Raw genomic sequence first — 20,416 nt, 5'->3', positions numbered from 1 at the left:
ATGTCCTGAGTTTAACAATTATATATTCATAAAATATATAGAGAGTGAATAATTTTAATTTGACTTTTCTTGATAACTCACTGTCTTTGATATAAACAAACCTTATTGTACACATTGAGGGTTGGAAATTCTGTTATAGTTAAGACACTGGATGTATCTTTATTTCAAATGGTCCCAGATAATTCTGTTTTCCCTCCTTCATTTTTCTGCATGGTCACTTAGTGTTTTTATTAGATGCTTGACTACACACATTTCTCTGACTGAGGCAGCAGGAATGGCATTTGGACCATTCACAAATAGTTTCTACTACTGACATTTTTTCCTGCATCTAAATGACTTTTGCTTTTTCTTCTGGCTTTCTTCTCTTGTTCCAAATGATTGAGAAACAGCTGAACCCTGATCAGTAGAATATATGGAGATAAATTAACACTAGAGAAATACTTTTTTCACAAAAAGATACTACTAAAAATGAGTGTAATACTATAAAATTTCAATGAGAGGACATTATGGATTTTTTGAGTGCTATGTACACTGTTGATACACAGAACATTTTGTTTACTCCATAATTAGAACTGCATTTGCTCAAGCATTTCTTTATTTTTCAGTATTATAGACAGTTCCATAATAACTTTTGTTGAGATTCAATTGAATTTTATTCATAAGAATTGTTTTGTTTCTTTTAAAATAGATTATGAAGCTATTTGTTTGAATATTAATATATTGAATGGGTATGCAAAAATTAGTCAAAACTGTTCATTTCTATAAATCCGCAATCCAAATATTTCTCTGATGATGTTTACTGAAACTGGGCATATTTATCTCTTGTGGCTGACACAAATAAACTTAATATTAAATGTCTTTTCTCAGTACTTTATTTGTAAAAGTAGATTTAAAAAACTTGAAAATAAACTATTGGGAAAATATTTACATATTTTGGAGACTTTCTTCAAATTAAAACAATAATACTTACAGGACAAATTCTAGCAATCATGGAATGAATCTGTTTTGTGCTCCTGTTATTGTCAGTCAGCTTTTCTTTGAAGAAGAAGTACACCTTAGCATCGTTTGGATCAGTTCCATCAGGAATGACATGTGCATCCACAAACATTGGTTCTGGAAACAAATATAAAGACTATATATACTCATGATGAAAACCCATCTACTTTTCTTTCAAGGAGACCACAGGCACATGCCTTCCCCATCTTTGGTACAGAAGAATAATTCAATGTTCCCAGACAAAATTTCAAAAACCAGTATTTATATTCACTCTACATACCACATCAGGAATGTCAAGTACCACAAAGTAGAGCTATGATAGCTCAAAGTATTTTTTTTTTCTGTCTGCAGTACACTTTAGAAATGCAGCGAATGCATAACTTCTTTGTGCACCAATGAGTTTCGAAAATTGAAAAACTTTTCTACTATTTATTTCCGATGGAATCTGATGGGTTGTTTTATTGAAAAAAAAAGTTTGTTTTTAAAGTGTGGTTTTCAATCTAGTGCACATAAACACAAACTCATTGAAGTAGAATGAGGATTTGGGTCTCCAAATTCTGAAAAACACATTTTTCTTAAAATACAGCAAATGAAATGAAGGAGAAACTTCTGAAGGAAAAAATACATTCATTTGAAGACATACGGGGTTTCTTTTTTCAAGAACAAAACAACTTTTAGAATACTCTATTTCCAGATGTACTGAAAGAATAATTTGAAGAATTAAGTGAACAATCAATGCTTTCTTGTGCTATCAGTGAAATAAGATGCTTAACTGTGGTGATTCATGCTTCACTAAGCAATGCTAAGTAAAGAGACAAATTTAGAGTCAGCTAGAAATTTTCCTCAAGGGGAAATGACAAAGGTCTTAGTGGTTTCTTCCTCCTTTAAACAACAGCAACTGATTGGAATCATACAACAGAATCAAATGTGCATTTTTTTTAATGTGAACTCCATTTGACTTCAAGAATTGGAAACAGTTGAACAATGAGAATCACTGTTATCATATCTATGATTTCTATAAAATATTAGTGAAATTTGGAAAAAAATATGAATTTTATAATTTTTGAATCTAAACATAAAACAAATAGGAAGGATTCCTGAATATAACTTATCTATTACATCATTAATTTATGATGATTTTTACTTTAGGCTTTATTAAAATACATAAGCATTCAGATGAAACAAAAAGCATATTTAATTGTAATAAGTTACCATTCAATAGCTAGAGAACATGCTTAGGTATTGGCATGTATGATGAGTGTCACTGTTGCTTTTAATTATTCATATTCCTGTGACAATTATATGATGGTTAATAAGATAAGGAACTGGACATTTATACTAAATAATTTAAATCATAGAGTACAGAATTATGATTACTCATGACATAGACTAACATTTCAGTTTATAACTATTCTTCTAGGTCCACAGAATTAATCTTAGTTTAAAGCAAAATACCAGAGGAAAAATGTGTAAGATGTTTTCTTACCACTTAGCCATTTGGAATTGTGTTGATCTGTTCTGACTGCATTCCTCTTGGTTAAACTTCGAAAAATAGCAGCATCTGTCCCCATGAAATCTATATACATTCCTGAGAAAAGCTCCTCATCTATGAAAAGGTAAAACAACGTCAATAGAAACCTAAATTTTTTGAAGCTTTCTTAAAATTCAAGGAGAGTTTGTTAGTAGAGCATCTCAAATATTATAGAATGTTTGTAATATTTAATTGGTTTCCACTGTCTTTTTGAATTAAAAATGGTAAATTTTAATCTGATCTTATTATTGCCTTTATGATTAATGTATGAATATACACATTTCTTAAAACTGAAATCTAAAATAAATTTTCCTATATGAAATAAAAATTTCTGTCTTAATCTTACTAATTACAAATTTATATGTGTATCAGAAATAGTAGATTTATTAAAAAATAGCTTAATTAATTGCTTTCCTTTTGTTTTTTGGTTTGGGTACTAGGGATTGAACCCAGGGGTGCTTAAGCACTGAGCCACATCCCCAGTCCTTTTTATATTTTATTTAGAGAGAGGGTTTCACTAAGTTCTTAGGGCCTCACTAAGTTGCTGAGGCTGACTTTAAACTTTTGATCTTCCTGCCTTGGCCTCCTGAGTTATTGGGATGACAGGTGTGCACCACCATGCCCAGCCACTTTCTTCTAGTAAGTAAAAATAAAGCAGAAAACTTGGTTTCTAATTTTGGCAACCACTAACACACTGGGAATGAGGGATGCATCATTTAACACCTTGACTCTCAATTTTCTCATCTATAAAACATGAAAACTGGATTATGATTTTAAAATTGCCTTGAATATTAAAAAATCATATTATTTTACCAAATGCATTGAATACAATTATTATTATTACTTGGTGGCATGGGTCTATGTTAAAATTTTCAAAATAGTATTAAGGATTAAAAGATTTATTCATTGAAAATGTATATTTTGACTTATAGGACTGGAAGTTTCCTAGTAAAAACAGCATTTTTTTTTCAATTGTAATTCAGTCATTAAAAAATAGAATATAGTGAGAATAAAGAAAATATATTCAAAAATTAAAATTATTTACTGTTATTTTTTAAGAGAGAGAGAGACAGAGAAAATTTTTTAATATTTATTTATTTATTTACTTTAGTTTTTGACAGACACAACATCTTTGTTTGTATGTGGTGCTGAGGATCGAACCCGGGCTGCATGCATGCCAGGCGAGCCTGCTACCGCTTGAGCCACATCCCCAGCCCTATTTACTGTTATTAATAGTCTATTTAGATGTCTAATCTGTATAATCTACCACGTTTAACTTAGTTTTGAAGACCCATATTACTTTTTATCCTAATAAGAGAAGTCAGCCTTGCACTGGTAAGAAATAAGAAGCAAAGCAATCCTTGAGTATAAAACAGTAGCTAAGAATCTATTTTAAAAAGAATTGCCTTTATGAAGTCTATCCCACTGAACTGCCATGCAGCAGTTCTTTGACTGATGTTCTTTGACTGATGTTCTTTAACTGATGTTCTAGGATTACTCTCTTGGCTACCTTCAGATTGTGGTCATTTTGGCAGGACTGGAACATTTAAAGCACTCTAAGCTCACTGTTCAGTAATAAGCAAGACTAATAGGACAAAGATAGAATGGAGGGTGGAATGTGTGGAATATGTGATCACCAGGTTATGAAATGGACCCCTACCAGTGAGCAAGCTGGTGTGGCAGGGCTTTTGCTCCCCAGGTCTCCTTCCTAGTAGGGGTCCAGAATCCATGGAAACAGATTACATAGAGATAACAAAAATGTGCATGAAGGCCTTTTTGAGCAGTTCAACAATTTAAAATTCTAGGAACATTTGTATGCATATATACACATAGATTGACTGTTAAATTGAGATATCTTTCCCATTTTTGTTATAACCAATTTATCATAAACCTTGGATTATAAATTCCTGCTGTTCAATAGACTGATTAGCACAGCTACTGATTACCATATATGCTTCAAGATAAAAAAAAAAAGACACTCAAATGTCGGTGTAAGGCTTATCTAATCCTATTATATACCATTTTAATAGTTATATCTCTAACTCTAAATAAGCTCATGTGTCTGGTTGGCTATACTTTTTGTTTTAAATTTGCAGTTATTATAATAGGTTAGCAAAAATTTAATCATTTTTTATTACTAAAAATATTTAGTTAATGTCACCTAGGAAGGAGTTGTGTCCAAGAGGAAGGTTTTATGTTTTTGTTTTTGTTTTTGTTTTCCTCAGATTTTTTTTAGGGTTCTATGCAAAGATAAACTTGTATCTTTTAGATTTTATCCAAATACATTATGCCTTCTAATTTTATCTCTGATTTAAAAATCTTCATGGATTTTTGTTTTTTTTTCTTCATGGGTTTTTAATCATAGGTTCTATAAAAGTTAACAACTGACATCTCTGTTGTCCTATATCAATGACTAAAAATTGCAAAAGAATATTGAACTCACCACTAGTGTGATGTCCTATATTGTGACACTTTACATTCTAATTCTTAATGTTTTTTGGCATTTAATATATAAAAGTGTTTTAGCCAGTCTGTATTATTTAGTGCATTGCAGTTGAATGGAAAAAATAAAACCCTGTAACATGAGAAAAATGAAATGACCATGCAAATATTGGGGAAATTTTCAGAGGGATAAATAAATGGACAAATAAAATGATAAATACAAGATTATAAAAAATCATATTTTATTTTTTATTTTCAATTTTTAGTTAAGCAAGATATTTAATGCCTTTCCTTGATAATACAAATTGTAATGTTAAAAATATTAAAGGATAATGTAGGAGCATGAGCACAAGAATTCAAAATCTATGTCTTTGAAAAATCAAGAAGACCAATATCTAACTCTCATTTGTAAATAATTCCAATTTCCTAGGGCAAAACTATTAAAGGGCTTATGATATTTTATCGAGAAAATTTATATTGCAATATTCTAAGTATTTTTATTCTAAACAATATTCAATAAGATGAAACCCAATTATTACTATGTTAATGGATCTTTGAAATATATTTTCATAGACTTTAATTTGAAGTAAATGAAAACTATGTATTTATACAAACACACATATATATATATATAAAACTACTGTCATATACATCATATAATTTTTATCTTGTATTCTAAAAGTAAGTAAAATTTTAATACTAATGGAGAAAAGACTTTTCAAAACACTGTTATTATTAAATAATATTTGAAAACTTAACTGGAAATATTCTGCATCAGACATAATCAGGGAGTTATAGTTTCAAAGCTTTTGAACTTTTGTCCCATTGATATACTTTTGGCTTCTCCTTGCCCAGTCTGAATGACCATATGGAATTAATTTACTGGTTACTTTCAAGCTTACATTTAACTCAGTGCTTGGTGTACCTGTCTTAATTTAGTTACCAGATATCAGAAAGAAAGATGGGCTTCCTAAATACATGAATCAAGCAAAATCTGAACATAGTAATTATTTTTTCACCTGTTGCAGTGTCAAAGAATGGAATTTTACTACTGATAATACATAAAGAAATCGAAGAGGAAATGCCATATTCTATACAATTCACATACTGAAATCTAAGATTTGTCATATCTTAGATTATAAAAATGTTTTAATTAACCAGAAGAGAATGTCTTTTAAGTGGGTCATGGAAAGCCATCCAATGATGGATGTTCAGAAACAATCTGTTGACATTGTATATATTGGCAAGTGATTGGATTGGCTCTTAACTGACATTTTCTTAAAAGTAAGAAAATGGAAAAAGAACCACCAACTCCTTTTAGTAATTTTTAAGCCAATTCTCAGAGATGTCTTTGGCTAACAAATGTACTTTGTTCTCCTTTAATTTGAAAGAAATACCATATTTAATTATTTATAAAAGGACTACTAATACATGCAAAAAGAGGATATACTTAAACTAAAAAAAAAGTAAAGAAAAAATTGAAAACCATTTTGAATTAATGTTAATATTATGTTAGCCTTCTTTATTATTTTATTTCCCTCTTTTATTTTTTACTTACTGATCATAACAGATACAGTGTTCACATTGGGGTTGAAAGAGCATCGTCCTTTTCCAGATTCACACTTGGAGTCAATCACAAAAACTTGGTCCTTGTTGTAGATAAAACAGAATATGATAATAACATGATAAATATAATGAGATATAATAAGAAGAAGTTATTTAGTCAAAACAGTTGTTCTTTAGAAAAACAAAGCCTCATTAAAAACAATATGCTTTCTACTCGGTTGCTTATGCCTTCCCAATTTACTACAGTAAGACCTACTTGTCCTATAAAAAGAATCCATCTGTAAATTACAAGCTAACCTCAGCAGGTCTGGCTCGCAACCTATTACATTTCCCATAGAGCTGATCCAAGCAGGAATTCTCCTCAAATCAACATCACCAAAAATCACTTGAAAATCAAGGATCATTATAAATTTGACTAGATGTGTTGAACTATAGCCAGAAGAAGAAAATTATCCACAGAATAGCAATGTAGGTAAGGACTGAAGTATTTCTAAAATTATCAAGACATTTTTTAGAAAAAATAAAATTTTATGTTGCCATTTAATTTTGTTCTATAGAACAATTTATAAGATTCAAATTAACTAATAACAAAATTAAAATAAGTCATGGAGTCATTCATTTTTTTTTAACAAAAATGTATTGAGCATTTCCCTTCTGACAGATGCTTGTACTGGAGATACAATAACCAAAATACACAAAGATTCTGACAAGAGTATCCTGAATGAGGAAAAGAGAAATTAAAGAGAAAACAAATATATAAGAAAAATATAGAGTATGTTAGATGGTGTCCAGTGCCTAAAAACAAAATTAAACTGATAAAGGAAGTTGGAAAGACAAGAAATAATATAAGGGACAATAGGTTTAATATAAAATATGGATGTCAGCGAAGCCTTGCGTAGCAGGGACATCTGGTAGGTACAAAAATTTACCTTTATTTTATATAAATTTAGCACAAGCAACTACTGGAATTCAAAGGAATTAAAAAGTTCACTTTTTTAGGCTGCATGATGAATGACCTTAGTTATTAAGTTAAGGTTTTTGAAAATTATTCTGAAAAAAGAGACCCATTATTATTACTTTTTGCATATGAAAAGCAAAGAATCAAAACTCTGATCCAAGAAGGTTTGATGGTATCTTGAACAGTATGAAGAATGGATATAGAATATACAATGGATTAAGGAAAATATTTTAGTTTGCAAAGGTCTGAGAATTAGACAATAATCTGACATGTCAATGGTCATGGTAAGAGCAGAAGATATGTAAAGAATTTGTGTAATCAACAGAGAGTGGCAATCAATTAGAAATTGGATATCATTCAAGAAGATTAAAAAAATATAAAAAACAACCTGAAGTTTTGATTCCTTAAAAAAAATAAAACTAGTTGATTTTTGTTAAAGTGAGTTTGATATACTGTAGGACATCTGGGAGGCAACAGGAAATTATAAAGATTAGAAGAAATCATAGTACTCTAAGCTTAAAAACATGATTCTCTTCAGTGGATTCATGCTGGACATGATGACAAGATTGCTTTCCCAGCCATATTAGTTAGAGGGGGCAGAATTCAACTTTAGTCTCCTAGTTACATCTGCTTTCCAAGTGAAAAATTATAAATATGAGGAAAAATAATGAAATTTAGAAAGGCTATTTTTGTTTTAAAGTCAGAGACAGGTTTCAGTAATAAGTAAGAGTTGGCACTGCAGGAATTGATTAGATTTTTCAGGTACCATTTATATTAATATATCCACTAAGACATGAGAAGAACTATTTGTGTTACTTTGAGGCCAAACCTTGCTTTGAATTTCATCTTATCTTCAAAGTCACCTTGTACTTTTCTTATGTTCTTTCTGTTTTTTTTAATATATACTTTTATTTTATTAACTGAATCCTTTATATTATTATCTGAACTACCCTTGGGTTCCTCTGGATCACAAATGTGAACCCTATTTTTCAAAGATTATTACATACATACTCATCAACATTTTCTGATTTTTCACTTTCCTCTCAATTTGCTTAAGTTATCTTCCAACCTCAGTTGTTCTATGGAAAACTTTTTGATGAGATCTTCAATGACAATCACAGTATACAACTGTCTGAACTATTCTGGAGGGCTCAGTGATCTCCCACCTCCCAACTACTTGGATAAAGGAACAACACTTTTCAAACTTCACCTGGCTTGGGTTCTCAGTAGTTTTCAAAATTGGTGATCATTTCTATCTTTTTAAAATAACTTATTTTTTCTTCCTAATACCAACACATTCTTGTTTCTTCCCCTTCTTCTCTGTCATCTTCTTTGAAGTTTTGTTTTCAAGTCCATATTCCTCCATGTGGCCATTAAAGTTGGTAGATCCTCAAGTCTCCAATGCAGCCATTCTCACACTACACCCTCTCTGCTTGATGAAACTAACATTTTTATTGGGTCTAGTTACTCTTATAAAACATTTTTTTCACACATCTTTATATCAACCTCATATTCTCCTATATACTTCATAGTTCTAATTGGGTCTTTCTGAGGCATCTCAGATTCAACAGACCAAACTCAGACCATAATCTTTACCCCCAACATGGTCTCTTAACTATTTCTCACCTCAGTTCATAGGAACTAACAATTAAAGCTTCTGAAAACAACAACAAAAAAGTTGCCATCAACATATATTTTCTTTTCCATATTCAAATTCTACCAACATCACCTATACTACTCTGTAATTTGTGCCTCTTAGTCTCCATTGCCACCACCTGAATACAATAATCTCTTTCTTGGCATGCTACATCAACTCTCTATATCAACTAATCTCCCCAGACTTCTTCCAACCTCACCCTTCACACCCTAAATAATTTGTAACATGACAACAGAATTCTGTTTGTGCCATTTCTGCTATTTTTTGCCAGTTCATGCCATTTCATGCCAGTTACTTCTTTGATACAAGAGAAAGACCAATCAATGTCTTCAAGTTAGCCTATAAATTCTGACATTACTTTTATTCATTTTCTTTAACTAAATAGCATTTGTGGTTTGAATCAATAAGAGAAATGGGGCCAGAATGTAAATAGGTAGTGAAAAATAAGAAAGCATAACAAAGTATCCCATGCTCATAGACACTGACAAATATGTTGAATAATATATTTATTTTTTTCCATGAGTTTATTATAGATTAGTCTAGGAGAAGGCATACTGACAGAGTCAATTGCCACTGAAGAATCTTGGTCATTAATCAAAGACTTTTTGTTAATGTGTGTACTTGAAATGAAAGTTATATTAGCAAATATTTAATAAAGATATGGAGAACAGGAACATGAAAACTGGAAATACAGCCTAGAAGTCTGAGAAGTTTTGTAATGAAGTTAAGGAAGAAAAGGGCAGTGTTGAATAAAATTGATTTTCCTTAAAATAGGAAAGGAACATAATCCTATATTTAAACTGCAAAAAAAAGTAAATTCAGGGGAAAGGGAATGAAAATATGAAACAGTGAATGAAGAATACTGATCAAAGAACTTTATTGATAAAGAAAGTGCACAACTTTTCTTCTGAAACAGGAGAAAAGCTATAGAAAGATGCCTGAATGAACTAGTTTGGCGATTGTTCTGTTTCAACAAGCACAGGAATAGGATGCCTGTGATACTGTTGATCAGTCAAAGGTATCTGCATGAGCTTCAGTGGTATTAAATTATTGAAAGAGATGTTATAGAAATATCTGATGAAATCAACCAGAGATGAAATGTGTTAATATTTCAAAAATTTTCAGCCAAATTAATGAATAGCTGTTTTTTTCTTCATGTTTTACTCATTAGTTTGACACCAAGGTTTACTTGTGCTGCTTTATCTTTTTTATCTTCTTTTCAAGAACAGAAGATAGGATTAAGTATAGAAGAGAAGAACCATGGCTAGGTCTCCATGTAGCAAGGATTCTAGGCTCTTTGGATGAACACTGTTGAAATGTTCTAGGAGAGCTCTGAATCAGACTGAAAATAATAGGAGAGTGAGAAGTCATAATGAAATTGTGGAAGAATCCAAAACTGAAGTAGGCTCATAAAATATGCTCTTAGAACCAATGAATTTCTGTGAAGATAGGCAGCTGAAATGGAAGGTGGTTGATGGCTCTGAAGCAAAACTGAAGGATTAACAACTGCAGACCTAACCTTTTCAAGTTGGTTCTGAATACATGAAAATTGTGCTATCTTAATATTAACAGGGTGTTAGCACTAGTTCCTACTCCCAGTCATTACAAAATACAAAACAAACTATGAAGAAGGAGAAGGAGAATTTTCTCAAAATACAATGTTGTTCTTCATGTGATAATTTTATGATAGGAGATCCTTCATCTCAGAGAAAAAAAAATATATCCAATTTTTGACAAAGTTTTGCAGTACTTTACTCACATTTTAATTTATATGCTGTACTTATATATCAACAATGCTATGGTAAGCCTTTTGACTATTATTATAAGGCAAAGGTGATTGTTAAGGTAAAGATACAAAGCTTAAAAACCCTAACTCTTTATATACTTAAATTGTCTCTCAAAGTGTTCACATATTACTTGAGAGACAGAATTAATTCATGGAAAAGCTTCCCCCATGGAAGCCTGTCTTGAAGTGAAGCTAAGGTAGTTCATATTTAGCAAAGTGATTAAAATTTATTTCTTGCTGGTTTTCCAGAGTAGATCATTTTTTTAAACAGACTTTCCAATTAAGACATGAAGTTATAGTAGACAATTTGTATATGGGAAAATGATTTTATTTGAAATCTGTGCTCTGAAACTGTTACAGGGTGGTTGGTTTGTACCAACAAACTTTGTGACTGCATGGACTTCGAGGCCTGTCTGACAGATTGCAGACATGTGAGCAGTAGTTTATTTAATCAATTGATCACAGGCATGTAGTCCTCATGACCAGCTCAATGCAGCCAACTGTATTCTTCAAATAATGCATAACTTTATTTTTGCTTTAAGAATTTTAATATTTCATAGCATCTTGAATGATATTTGGAAAAGTCTCTATTGGGGATTAAATTACAATTATTCAGTTGTTTTTAAATGACTTTTTTAAAAAAGATGTATGAATCACATATCTGAAAAGGTAATTTAATAATAATGGAATACTAAAGGATTGTTGTTCAATTTTATTAGTATTAAAGTAGATTAATTCTTATTAAAAGAAAATATACTTTATGAAGCATATGAGTAGGAATATTTAATTTTTTCATAATTGTACTCTCTAAAATTGAATTAAGTCATTATTTAATAACTGAATTTTTTAAAAATTTAAGCTCCTTAATTAAACTAAATAAAGATACTTTGAAAGAATTCATTTTTAATAATAATATTAAATAAAGCAATGTGTTTGAGTAAAAGAATAAAGAAAAATTCTTTTGGTGTAATGCATAGCCTCCTTAGTCAACAGTTGTTGACTAAGATAATAAACATAGTCTTAAATATCACTGTTGAAGTTCAACCAGCTTGATATTTGACTATATGGTGGGAATATATTTGACTAGTGTATAGCAAACACCATATCATAATGCCCCATGTCATTTTAACTAATGAAAGAACAGGGTAAGCACAGTCTAGTGTAAAGCGATTTTAGCCTTAAATTACAGGATGATTTATTAATGTATAAGTTCTTTTCTTCAAAAACATTTGGCGTCTTGCTTTATACATATCTTACAGATATGCATCACATAAATATTTACTGAACTTGAATGATAAATAGAAATTATTTAAAACATACTTAAGAAAGTAAGTTTATAATTATAATATAATGTTCTATAACTTGGAGCAAGTATTTTCAGTACTTTACATTTAAGAAATTATGAAATTTTGCCTTTTCCTTTTGTCTTCTATAGCTTTCACATTCAGAAATAAATATAAATATGTATATACATACATATATATTTTTCTTTTTTTGAAGTTGTAGCCCAAAGACTATATACCTAAACTAACTTGGCAGACAAAAACAAAATTTAATATACTTTGTGTTTTTAAAAAGCATAAAACTACTTTAAGGACATTAATATTTCTGAACTTTTACTCTAAAATACCACTTTAAAAACATCTTTGACAATAGCATCAAAACGAAGAATATTGTGAGGGCCACATTAACGTCATTAATGTTAGCTTACCTCTGACCTCCTCCCTCTGTTCAGGTAAGTGCAAACTGGGCTGAAAGCGCCACTGCCACAGACATACAGATGAGTGCGGTTGAACGTCTGAATTACACGGACAAAGTTCCCACAGCCATGCTAGAAGAAGTGGTAAACATGTACTTAGCAATCAGTGACTTCTGTTAAATCTACCAGCTGCATTCACTTTCTTTTTCTTTTCAAACTTGCTATATAGGACAGCAGAATGCATTAGAATTCATATAACATATACAGAGCACAATTTTTCGTATCTCTGGTTGTATACAAAGTGTATTCATGCATGTACTTAGGTAATCATGTCCATCTCATTCCACCGTCTTTTCTACCACCATGTCCCCTCCCTTTCCCTCCCCACCCCTTGCCCTATCTAAATTTCATCTAATCCTCTCATGTTCCGCCTCCCTACCCGACTATGAATCAGGCTCCTTGTATCAGAGAAAACATTTGGCATTTGGTTTTTTGGGATTGGCTAACTTCACTTAGCATTATATTCTCTAACTCTATTCATTCACCTGCAAATGCCATGATTTTATTCTCTTTTATTGCTGAGTAATATTCCACTGTGTATATACACCACATTTTCTTGATCAGTTCATCTACTGAAGGGCATCTAGGTTGGTTCCACAGTTTAGTTACTGTGAATTGTGCTGTTATAAATATTGATGTGGCTGTGTCCCTGTAGTACGCTGTTTTTAAGTCCTTTCGATATAGACCAAGGAGTGAGATAGCTGGTTCAAAAAGTGGTTCCATTCCCAGTTTTCCAAGGAATCTCTATACTGCTTTCTGTATTGGCTGCACCATTTTGCAGTTACCCATCACCTCCCCATCCCCAGATCTTCAACAACACTTAATGTTTTTTTGTATTCTTAATACCTGCCATTCGGACTGGAGTAAGATAGGTAACAAGGTGATATTAAATTTCAATATATTGTTCCTTATCTTTGAGAAACTATGTGTACACATAAAGGTAATTTAAAAATACTCATTTAAATTGTGTAAATCCAAAATTAAATATTGAGATTTGGTGCCTGAAAAAAAATTAAGCAGTGACTCAGGAATAGGGACAGAAATGTTACAGAAATGGGACCTCAACTAATATTGACTGAGTAACAACAGTAAATCAAGTTATAGTGTAACTTTCTGGTTAGTAAATTAACAATGAAGAAATCATCATTCAATTATTTTAGTAAAATAGTATTAGTATATTACTAATATACTAGTCTTGTTAGTATTTCTGTCACAGAAATATTACACAAATAATACCTTGCCTAATATTTTCTGAGTACCAATTGTGAGCCAAGTTATAGTCTAAAATTTGGGGCATTTTCAGTGAACAACACAGGCAAAGATTGCTACACTTGTAGAACGGGAATGAACAAAGTTGCCGTACATGACCTGTTTTTGCTATTTTTATTTAAATCTCTACTAATTTTAGCAATTTATATAAAATGCTGTCAAATCTGTAAATGTCAGAGCAAAGTAAATATAATTTAGACAAACTTTGGTATACCTTTTTAAACTTTTTTTTGTTGTTACTGTCAGGAAGTGTTCGAGGAAATAATAAAAAAAACAAGGTTTAGTCTGTTGATTTATCTCATGAAAGTGCTACTTTACCTCTGATACTGATTTACTATATATTTTCATGTTTCAAACATTATAAACTTACTTTTTACCTGAGAAAGTTAAGAAATAGGGATGTGCAAAGTTTTTTTTCCCTTAAAACATTAAACACTCACTATGCAAACTCATTTTGATTGAAATTGTTCTTATTCAGGCTTCATATTATTGTGAGAACAAAATGACAAACACTATTGTCCTTTGCAATTGGCAGATTATGCTAACATGTAAGAAGGTGGAATCATTTTGCTTTCTATGAATAATGATATAATCATTCTCTCTACCCTTGGTCCCCTAAAATATCCCATTCTGCTCCCCAAAAAGTCCTTTCTCACTTGCTTCCAGTTCAACTAATGCAAGGCTTTCATTTATTCATTCAATGAAATATAACATGATTATTTTAATTTTAAATTGACAGTGACTTTGCAGAAGTCCATAGAATCTCTGTGGCCAAATGAAACTTTGCATATTCCACACTTTCTAGACTCACTATCCTTTGCTGATTACAAATGAATAAAGCCTGGGACTGAATGCTGTTCCCTTTACAAAGTCATTTTACTCTCAAAAAGATTATTGAAAATAATTTTATCATTATAGACAGATTTTTTAAATAAAAGACTTATAAATAAATACAAAAAAAGTTAACAGTAGTTTTCCCTGGGTAGTCAGACAACAAAAGTTGCTCTGTTTTTCTCTTTTAAGCATGGTCCTGATTTTTTACAACACAAACCTATTATTTATATCTAAAAGAAAAAACAAAATTTTACTATGATAGAAGTTGAATTTAAAGTCGATATTATTTCATACTTTTTCATCATTTTTCTCCTATATTCATTATTACTTGTCAGCAAATATATATGTCTTTCATATGTAGTAATTTTATACAGATGTTTCTATTATAAATTTTTAATATTAAATAATCAACCATTAACTCTACCATCAAAGAAAATAAATCCTTACAGATCAGACCATACATTAATTTTTAGGTTAAGACATTAAGAATTTTTGTTAACTATAAAGTGTTACTGTATCTTGACACCTGTTTATAGAGGTACCTAGGAATTGATTACATAAGTACAGATGACAGCAAGTTTCCCTGGAGAATGAAGTATAGATGAAGTATGGAATGTATATAATATGTCTATATTAAGGAAATCTGTGAAAAATGAGTCTTGTGCTTCTAATGCGATTTTCAAACATATGTATGTCTAATATTCAAGTCAAATTTAGTCACTTTGGGATTCTGTAAATAATACTTTCTCATAAGACATGAATTCAGTTCAATCCTATTAAAAACAAAGTATATCTGTCTCATCTTGGGTTTTATATAATCTATTTTCATGAATCATTGGTATTATAAAAAAGAAATAGTAATGCCTTTGTATATTTCAAATGAAAGAATATACTCGTTTTATGACTATTTTTTCATCTACTTAATAAAACTAATATTTTTGAAAGTTTACTATGTGATAGACATAGAAATAATCATCTTATATATGTTATCATTTTTATGTCCCAGGAGGTTTGATCTTTATGACTGATATTTATTGGACACTTACTAAATGTTATGTAGTCATTTTACAGGAATCCATTCAATGTTTTATACTAATTTAGTCCCTTTTAGGATAATAAAACTTGGAAGACTTTTTTAAATTAAAATTTTATTTTAATTTCAATTTTTTTTGTGATTGTAGATGGACAGAATGCCTTTACTTTTTTATTTTTACATGCTGCTAAGGATTGAACCCAGTGCCTCACACGTGCTAGGCAAGTGCTCTGCCACTGAGCTATATACATCCCAGCCCCAATGATTTTTAATTAATTTGGCCTGAGATCATACAAGTAGAAACTATAAAATTGATCTTCAAACACATTTATATCGAATATTGAAACCTATATTCTTAGCCAATTTATAATTTGTATTTGGGTGAGAATACATAACTGCTATTATAATAGTTATTAGTATTTATATGAATTTTTATGGCTTTTATAAGTGCTATTTATATTTACACAAGATTTAATCCTTAGATGTGGGCTACTTTAACTCTCACAAATATGATCTGAATCTTAGTACCCCATTTTAGCAACTATGAAATTAAGTCATAGACAGATGAAGTGTTCTGGCTTAATAAGTAACTGAACTGGGACTTGAACCAAGGCCACTCTTAACCATCCAGTTTTACTCTACCCATGGAACAGAATCCTACACTGATACTCACTATGCCTCCCAACCCTTCCCACATAAGAACAAAAAATGAAAAACAAATTGGTTGAGTTAATGATTGGAAATCATTATCTAGGTGCTGTGCATTTCCACAGTGCTGCCTTAGCTTCTGTCTACATTATTTCTGACCTAGAACACTGTATCAATTCCATACAGCAAATATTTACTCAATTCATTCTATGCAAGACACTGAATATGGGGCTAGCAACAGTGGAATGAAAGACCCACTTCCCGCTTTCAAAGAAAGCAAGCCATAATACATCAGGCTGTTATAGATGCTATAATAGGGCTACAATTTTTAAAACAAACTTCAGAAGAAACAAATAGGTTTTGCTGAACTGGGTATAAAGTTTTGAGTACAGATGTCATTTGGGCAGAATAAGCTAGAGATTTTGATGGGAAAAAAGGATATTATAACAGAAAACAGAGCATGAACAGAAAAAAAAAAAAAGCATGAAATGTTGGATTTACCTAGAAGGGCTAAGAAGAAAGAGTCAATTTAAGTATGTGGTTCTCAGAACCATCTGACCTGGGATCAAATCCTGGCTTCATCTTTTACTTGCTTGTAGAACTTAAAGCAGTTGATTAGCCTTTCTGAAGGCTAATAAAAGTGGCAAGCTTAATCTTTTCCTGTGAGCAATGTATTAACAAAGCAGTTGAACTAATGTCTGGCATATAATTATACATAATTGTCAAGTATTGGTTTGTTTCATTTGCATTTTTTTTACTTGTCTATATAAACTACAGGAAGTGGATGAGACATTTGTCCTGCACAGAGCTAATACAGGTTCAGGCCATAGTGGAAATGTGTGACAGATTTGGGAAATGAATAAAGCCTTAGAGAGTTTAGCAGAAGCCTGAAAATGTAAGCACTTGCCTAGCATACTCAAGGCCTTGGATTTAATTTCAAGCACCTCAGAAACAGACAAACAAACAAAAAAATGGAAATAAAGACCATAAATACTGCTTTCTTTTCATTGTTTATTATCTTTCTTGGTGGAAAGCTAATGAAAAGTAAGGCAGCTAACATTATAAAAATATCAGGCCAACTTTATTTTATATACACATATATATTTTCTTATATACATGGATATAAGAAAATTCTGGGTGAATATTCCCTATATTGTCAGGAATAACTATGTTTCATTAGTGTAATTTACCTTCACAGTGATATAGTATTTCTGTGTGCTACGTTCTATTCTAAGCTCCATATAAATATTAGCTCATTAATCATCCTAACCAAATAAGATAGTCACTATGAAGTTAGCACATTTTACAGATAAGGAAACCAAGACACAGAGAAGTTAATTCTGCAAGGTTAAAAAATAAACAAGAGATGGTCTATTTTATGTTACTTTTTAAGTGTTGTTCTAGGCTTTCAAAGATTTCTATATTGAACACATATTAGCTTACTAATATAAAAAATACATGTTTTAAAAAGCAAAATATTGATTCTTCATGGTCCATACTATGCAATTAAAAAAAAAGACCTTATATATTTTTCTTCTGAGTTTACACCTTTTTGGTCTGGGGAATAAATCAATGAATTTTGACAATGTTATTCCCAAAGAAAATGTGCTTCCCAGCAATTTAGTATTGTCTGCTCATAGGCATAAGAAAATAGTATCATACAATTAATAAATCAAGTTTGACACTGTATGCACATAATGTATATATACATAAATGAATATAATTCTGCTTAATTTTTCAGTGATCTCCTACAGTATTTACTTAGTTCGTTCATTAAACCCTAGGACAGTGAATATGTTTGACAGATGTGCTATTGTTTAAGGTCAAGTTCTTTAAAGTATGAGTAAAATGTTAACATTTAGAAATAAATGGAGTATGGAAGAATGTGACTCCTTTGGAGGCTATGGGATGAATATAGTTTGTTCCCAGCACCCTCCCCCAAATTTATATTTTTAACGCTCAAAGTCAGATGTTAATGGTATCAAGAGATGAAAACTTAATCTGACTATAGTGGGGTTTTTGCAAAGTGATACAGTTCAGAGAAGGTCATTAGGCTGGAGACCACATGATTAAAACCTGGTAGCTTTATAAGGTTTTTATGTCTGTGGGACAGAGACCACACATGCATACTACATCTGTGTGCTCCTTGTTTCTTGCCATGTACTGCTGCATGCCACTTCCAAATTCTGCCACCAAGAAGGCCATCATCAGAACTAAGACAAGTCTAGCATTGTGCCCTTAAGCCTCAAAAACTACAAGCTAAATAAATCTCTCCCTCATAAAGTTAACGTCTGTCAGGTATTTAATTATAGTGATGAAAAGCTGACTAATATACATGTGAAGAGAAATACATGGAAAGTAGTTTATACTATTTTTAGCTGAGGCAAAAATTTGCTATATTTCCACTGTGATAATTAGTCTTCTTTTTAAACTTTAGTTAGTATAGAATTATAATATTTATTACCTGATTTCAAATTAATTATATTTTCTTCTGACAATAAAGTATTATTTTTTTCATAACTTAAATTATGAAAAAAAATTTTAATTTCATAAATTAAAATTGGATACAATCTAAAAAGTCTGAAGGATTAAGGGATGCTTGATTCTGTTTTATTTTTTCTTTAAATTGTTACAATAATATGGCTTTTATTTGTCACTTAGTGGAAGACTAATATTTCTAAAAGTTTTGCTTACTTAGTAGATAATTAATATATCTAAAAGCAGAAAAATTACTTTATAAAAAAACTTAGTCCTAAAATATGTGCTTAATGAATTTGGTACAAACATTATTTATTTTTTAATAAAATTTTTAGTTGTAGATGGACACGATGTCTTTATTTTATTTATTTAATTTTGTGTTGCTGAGGATTGGACCCAGTGCCTCATGCGTGCAAGGCAAGCACTCTACCACTGAGCCACAACCCCAGCCCCTGGTACAAATTTTATTAATTTAAAAGCATTCATTAACTCATTATCCAGTATGTCTTATCCCTACTCCCTGAAAATCACTTGGAAGAGATTCCCAGGCTTAACTGCTTCATCTCCATTTATTCGGAGCTTGTTTAACTTTGGAGAAGTGCTTACATACAGATCTGAGCACCAGGAATGATGACATTGGCCCTACCGTATTTCCGATCGTTGAGGGGAGACTTAAAATTAAAAATGTAGTAGAATTAGTTCTAGAGAGTTCCGTGGGCACATGGGCTGGGCCTCTTGCCCAGTTCTGGTGGTAAGAGAAGGTTCTCCAGAGAAGAGACATGCACACTATGTTTTGAAAGGATGAGTAGATATGTACCAGGCTGAAAAGATAGGAAGAAACTTGAAGGACAGGTGATTCATGCATGCATGTAACCAAAGGTGGGGAAAAGTTTACAAAGATCTAACATGATTGCCCTCAAATCTATCGAAGCTTTCCAAAATAACCATGCTGCACTGTATTTTTCTTTGTCATGTGTGAGTAACCTTATCATTTACCCCTTTCTTTGGGGCGGGGCACCTTATTCACCTCTAGTTTCTTCATAATAACTGATGTGTGCAAATTAAAATATTCAATTCCTGTGTTTAAAAAAAATGAAATACTAGGTTATTAAATGATACGTATTCCATTAGTGATGTTATCCTTAAATATTTGGCTTCATGGAAAAGTGTACTAAAAATAGATTGTTCTATACAATGTTCAAAGATTGATTTTTCATTATTTTTCTACCACTACTTTTTTTATTTTTTATTTTGGTGGCTCATTTAAAGGCGACTTTGTAGGTCTTTCACATATGAAAGGAGATGGATTTGTTAGACTTCCTCTTTTACACAGAACATGTATTTTAATGAATTTGTTTAACTATATTTTATAATACTTCAACAATGTAACAATACTTTCCACCTGAGACTTTAAAAAGTGCTCTCTACTAGTATGGTAACTAGTGATATGAAAGAATTT

The 20,416-nt window shown here is 31.1% G+C and overlaps 1 protein-coding gene across 1 annotated transcript in view; it reads right to left on the bottom strand.

Moving 5' to 3' along the window:
* Window positions 1-20,416, bottom strand: part of Sema3c (semaphorin 3C) — a 159,499-nt gene that overhangs the window by 54,656 nt on the left and 84,427 nt on the right. Inside the window, exons 5-8 of the mRNA XM_005340671.5 lie at window positions 12,648-12,767; window positions 6,528-6,618; window positions 2,483-2,602; window positions 971-1,113 (exon numbers count right to left, since the gene is read on the bottom strand). Coding sequence (XP_005340728.1) covers window positions 971-1,113; window positions 2,483-2,602; window positions 6,528-6,618; window positions 12,648-12,767 — 474 coding nt within the window. The remainder of the gene's footprint in view (window positions 1-970; window positions 1,114-2,482; window positions 2,603-6,527; window positions 6,619-12,647; window positions 12,768-20,416) is intronic.

The sequence above is a fragment of the Ictidomys tridecemlineatus genome, chromosome 2 (genome assembly GCF_052094955.1).
Source record: "Ictidomys tridecemlineatus isolate mIctTri1 chromosome 2, mIctTri1.hap1, whole genome shotgun sequence".
Taxonomy (NCBI): domain Eukaryota; kingdom Metazoa; phylum Chordata; class Mammalia; order Rodentia; family Sciuridae; genus Ictidomys; species Ictidomys tridecemlineatus.
Note: the sequence above shows the minus strand (reverse complement) of the source record. Positions and strands in the feature narration are given on the sequence as shown.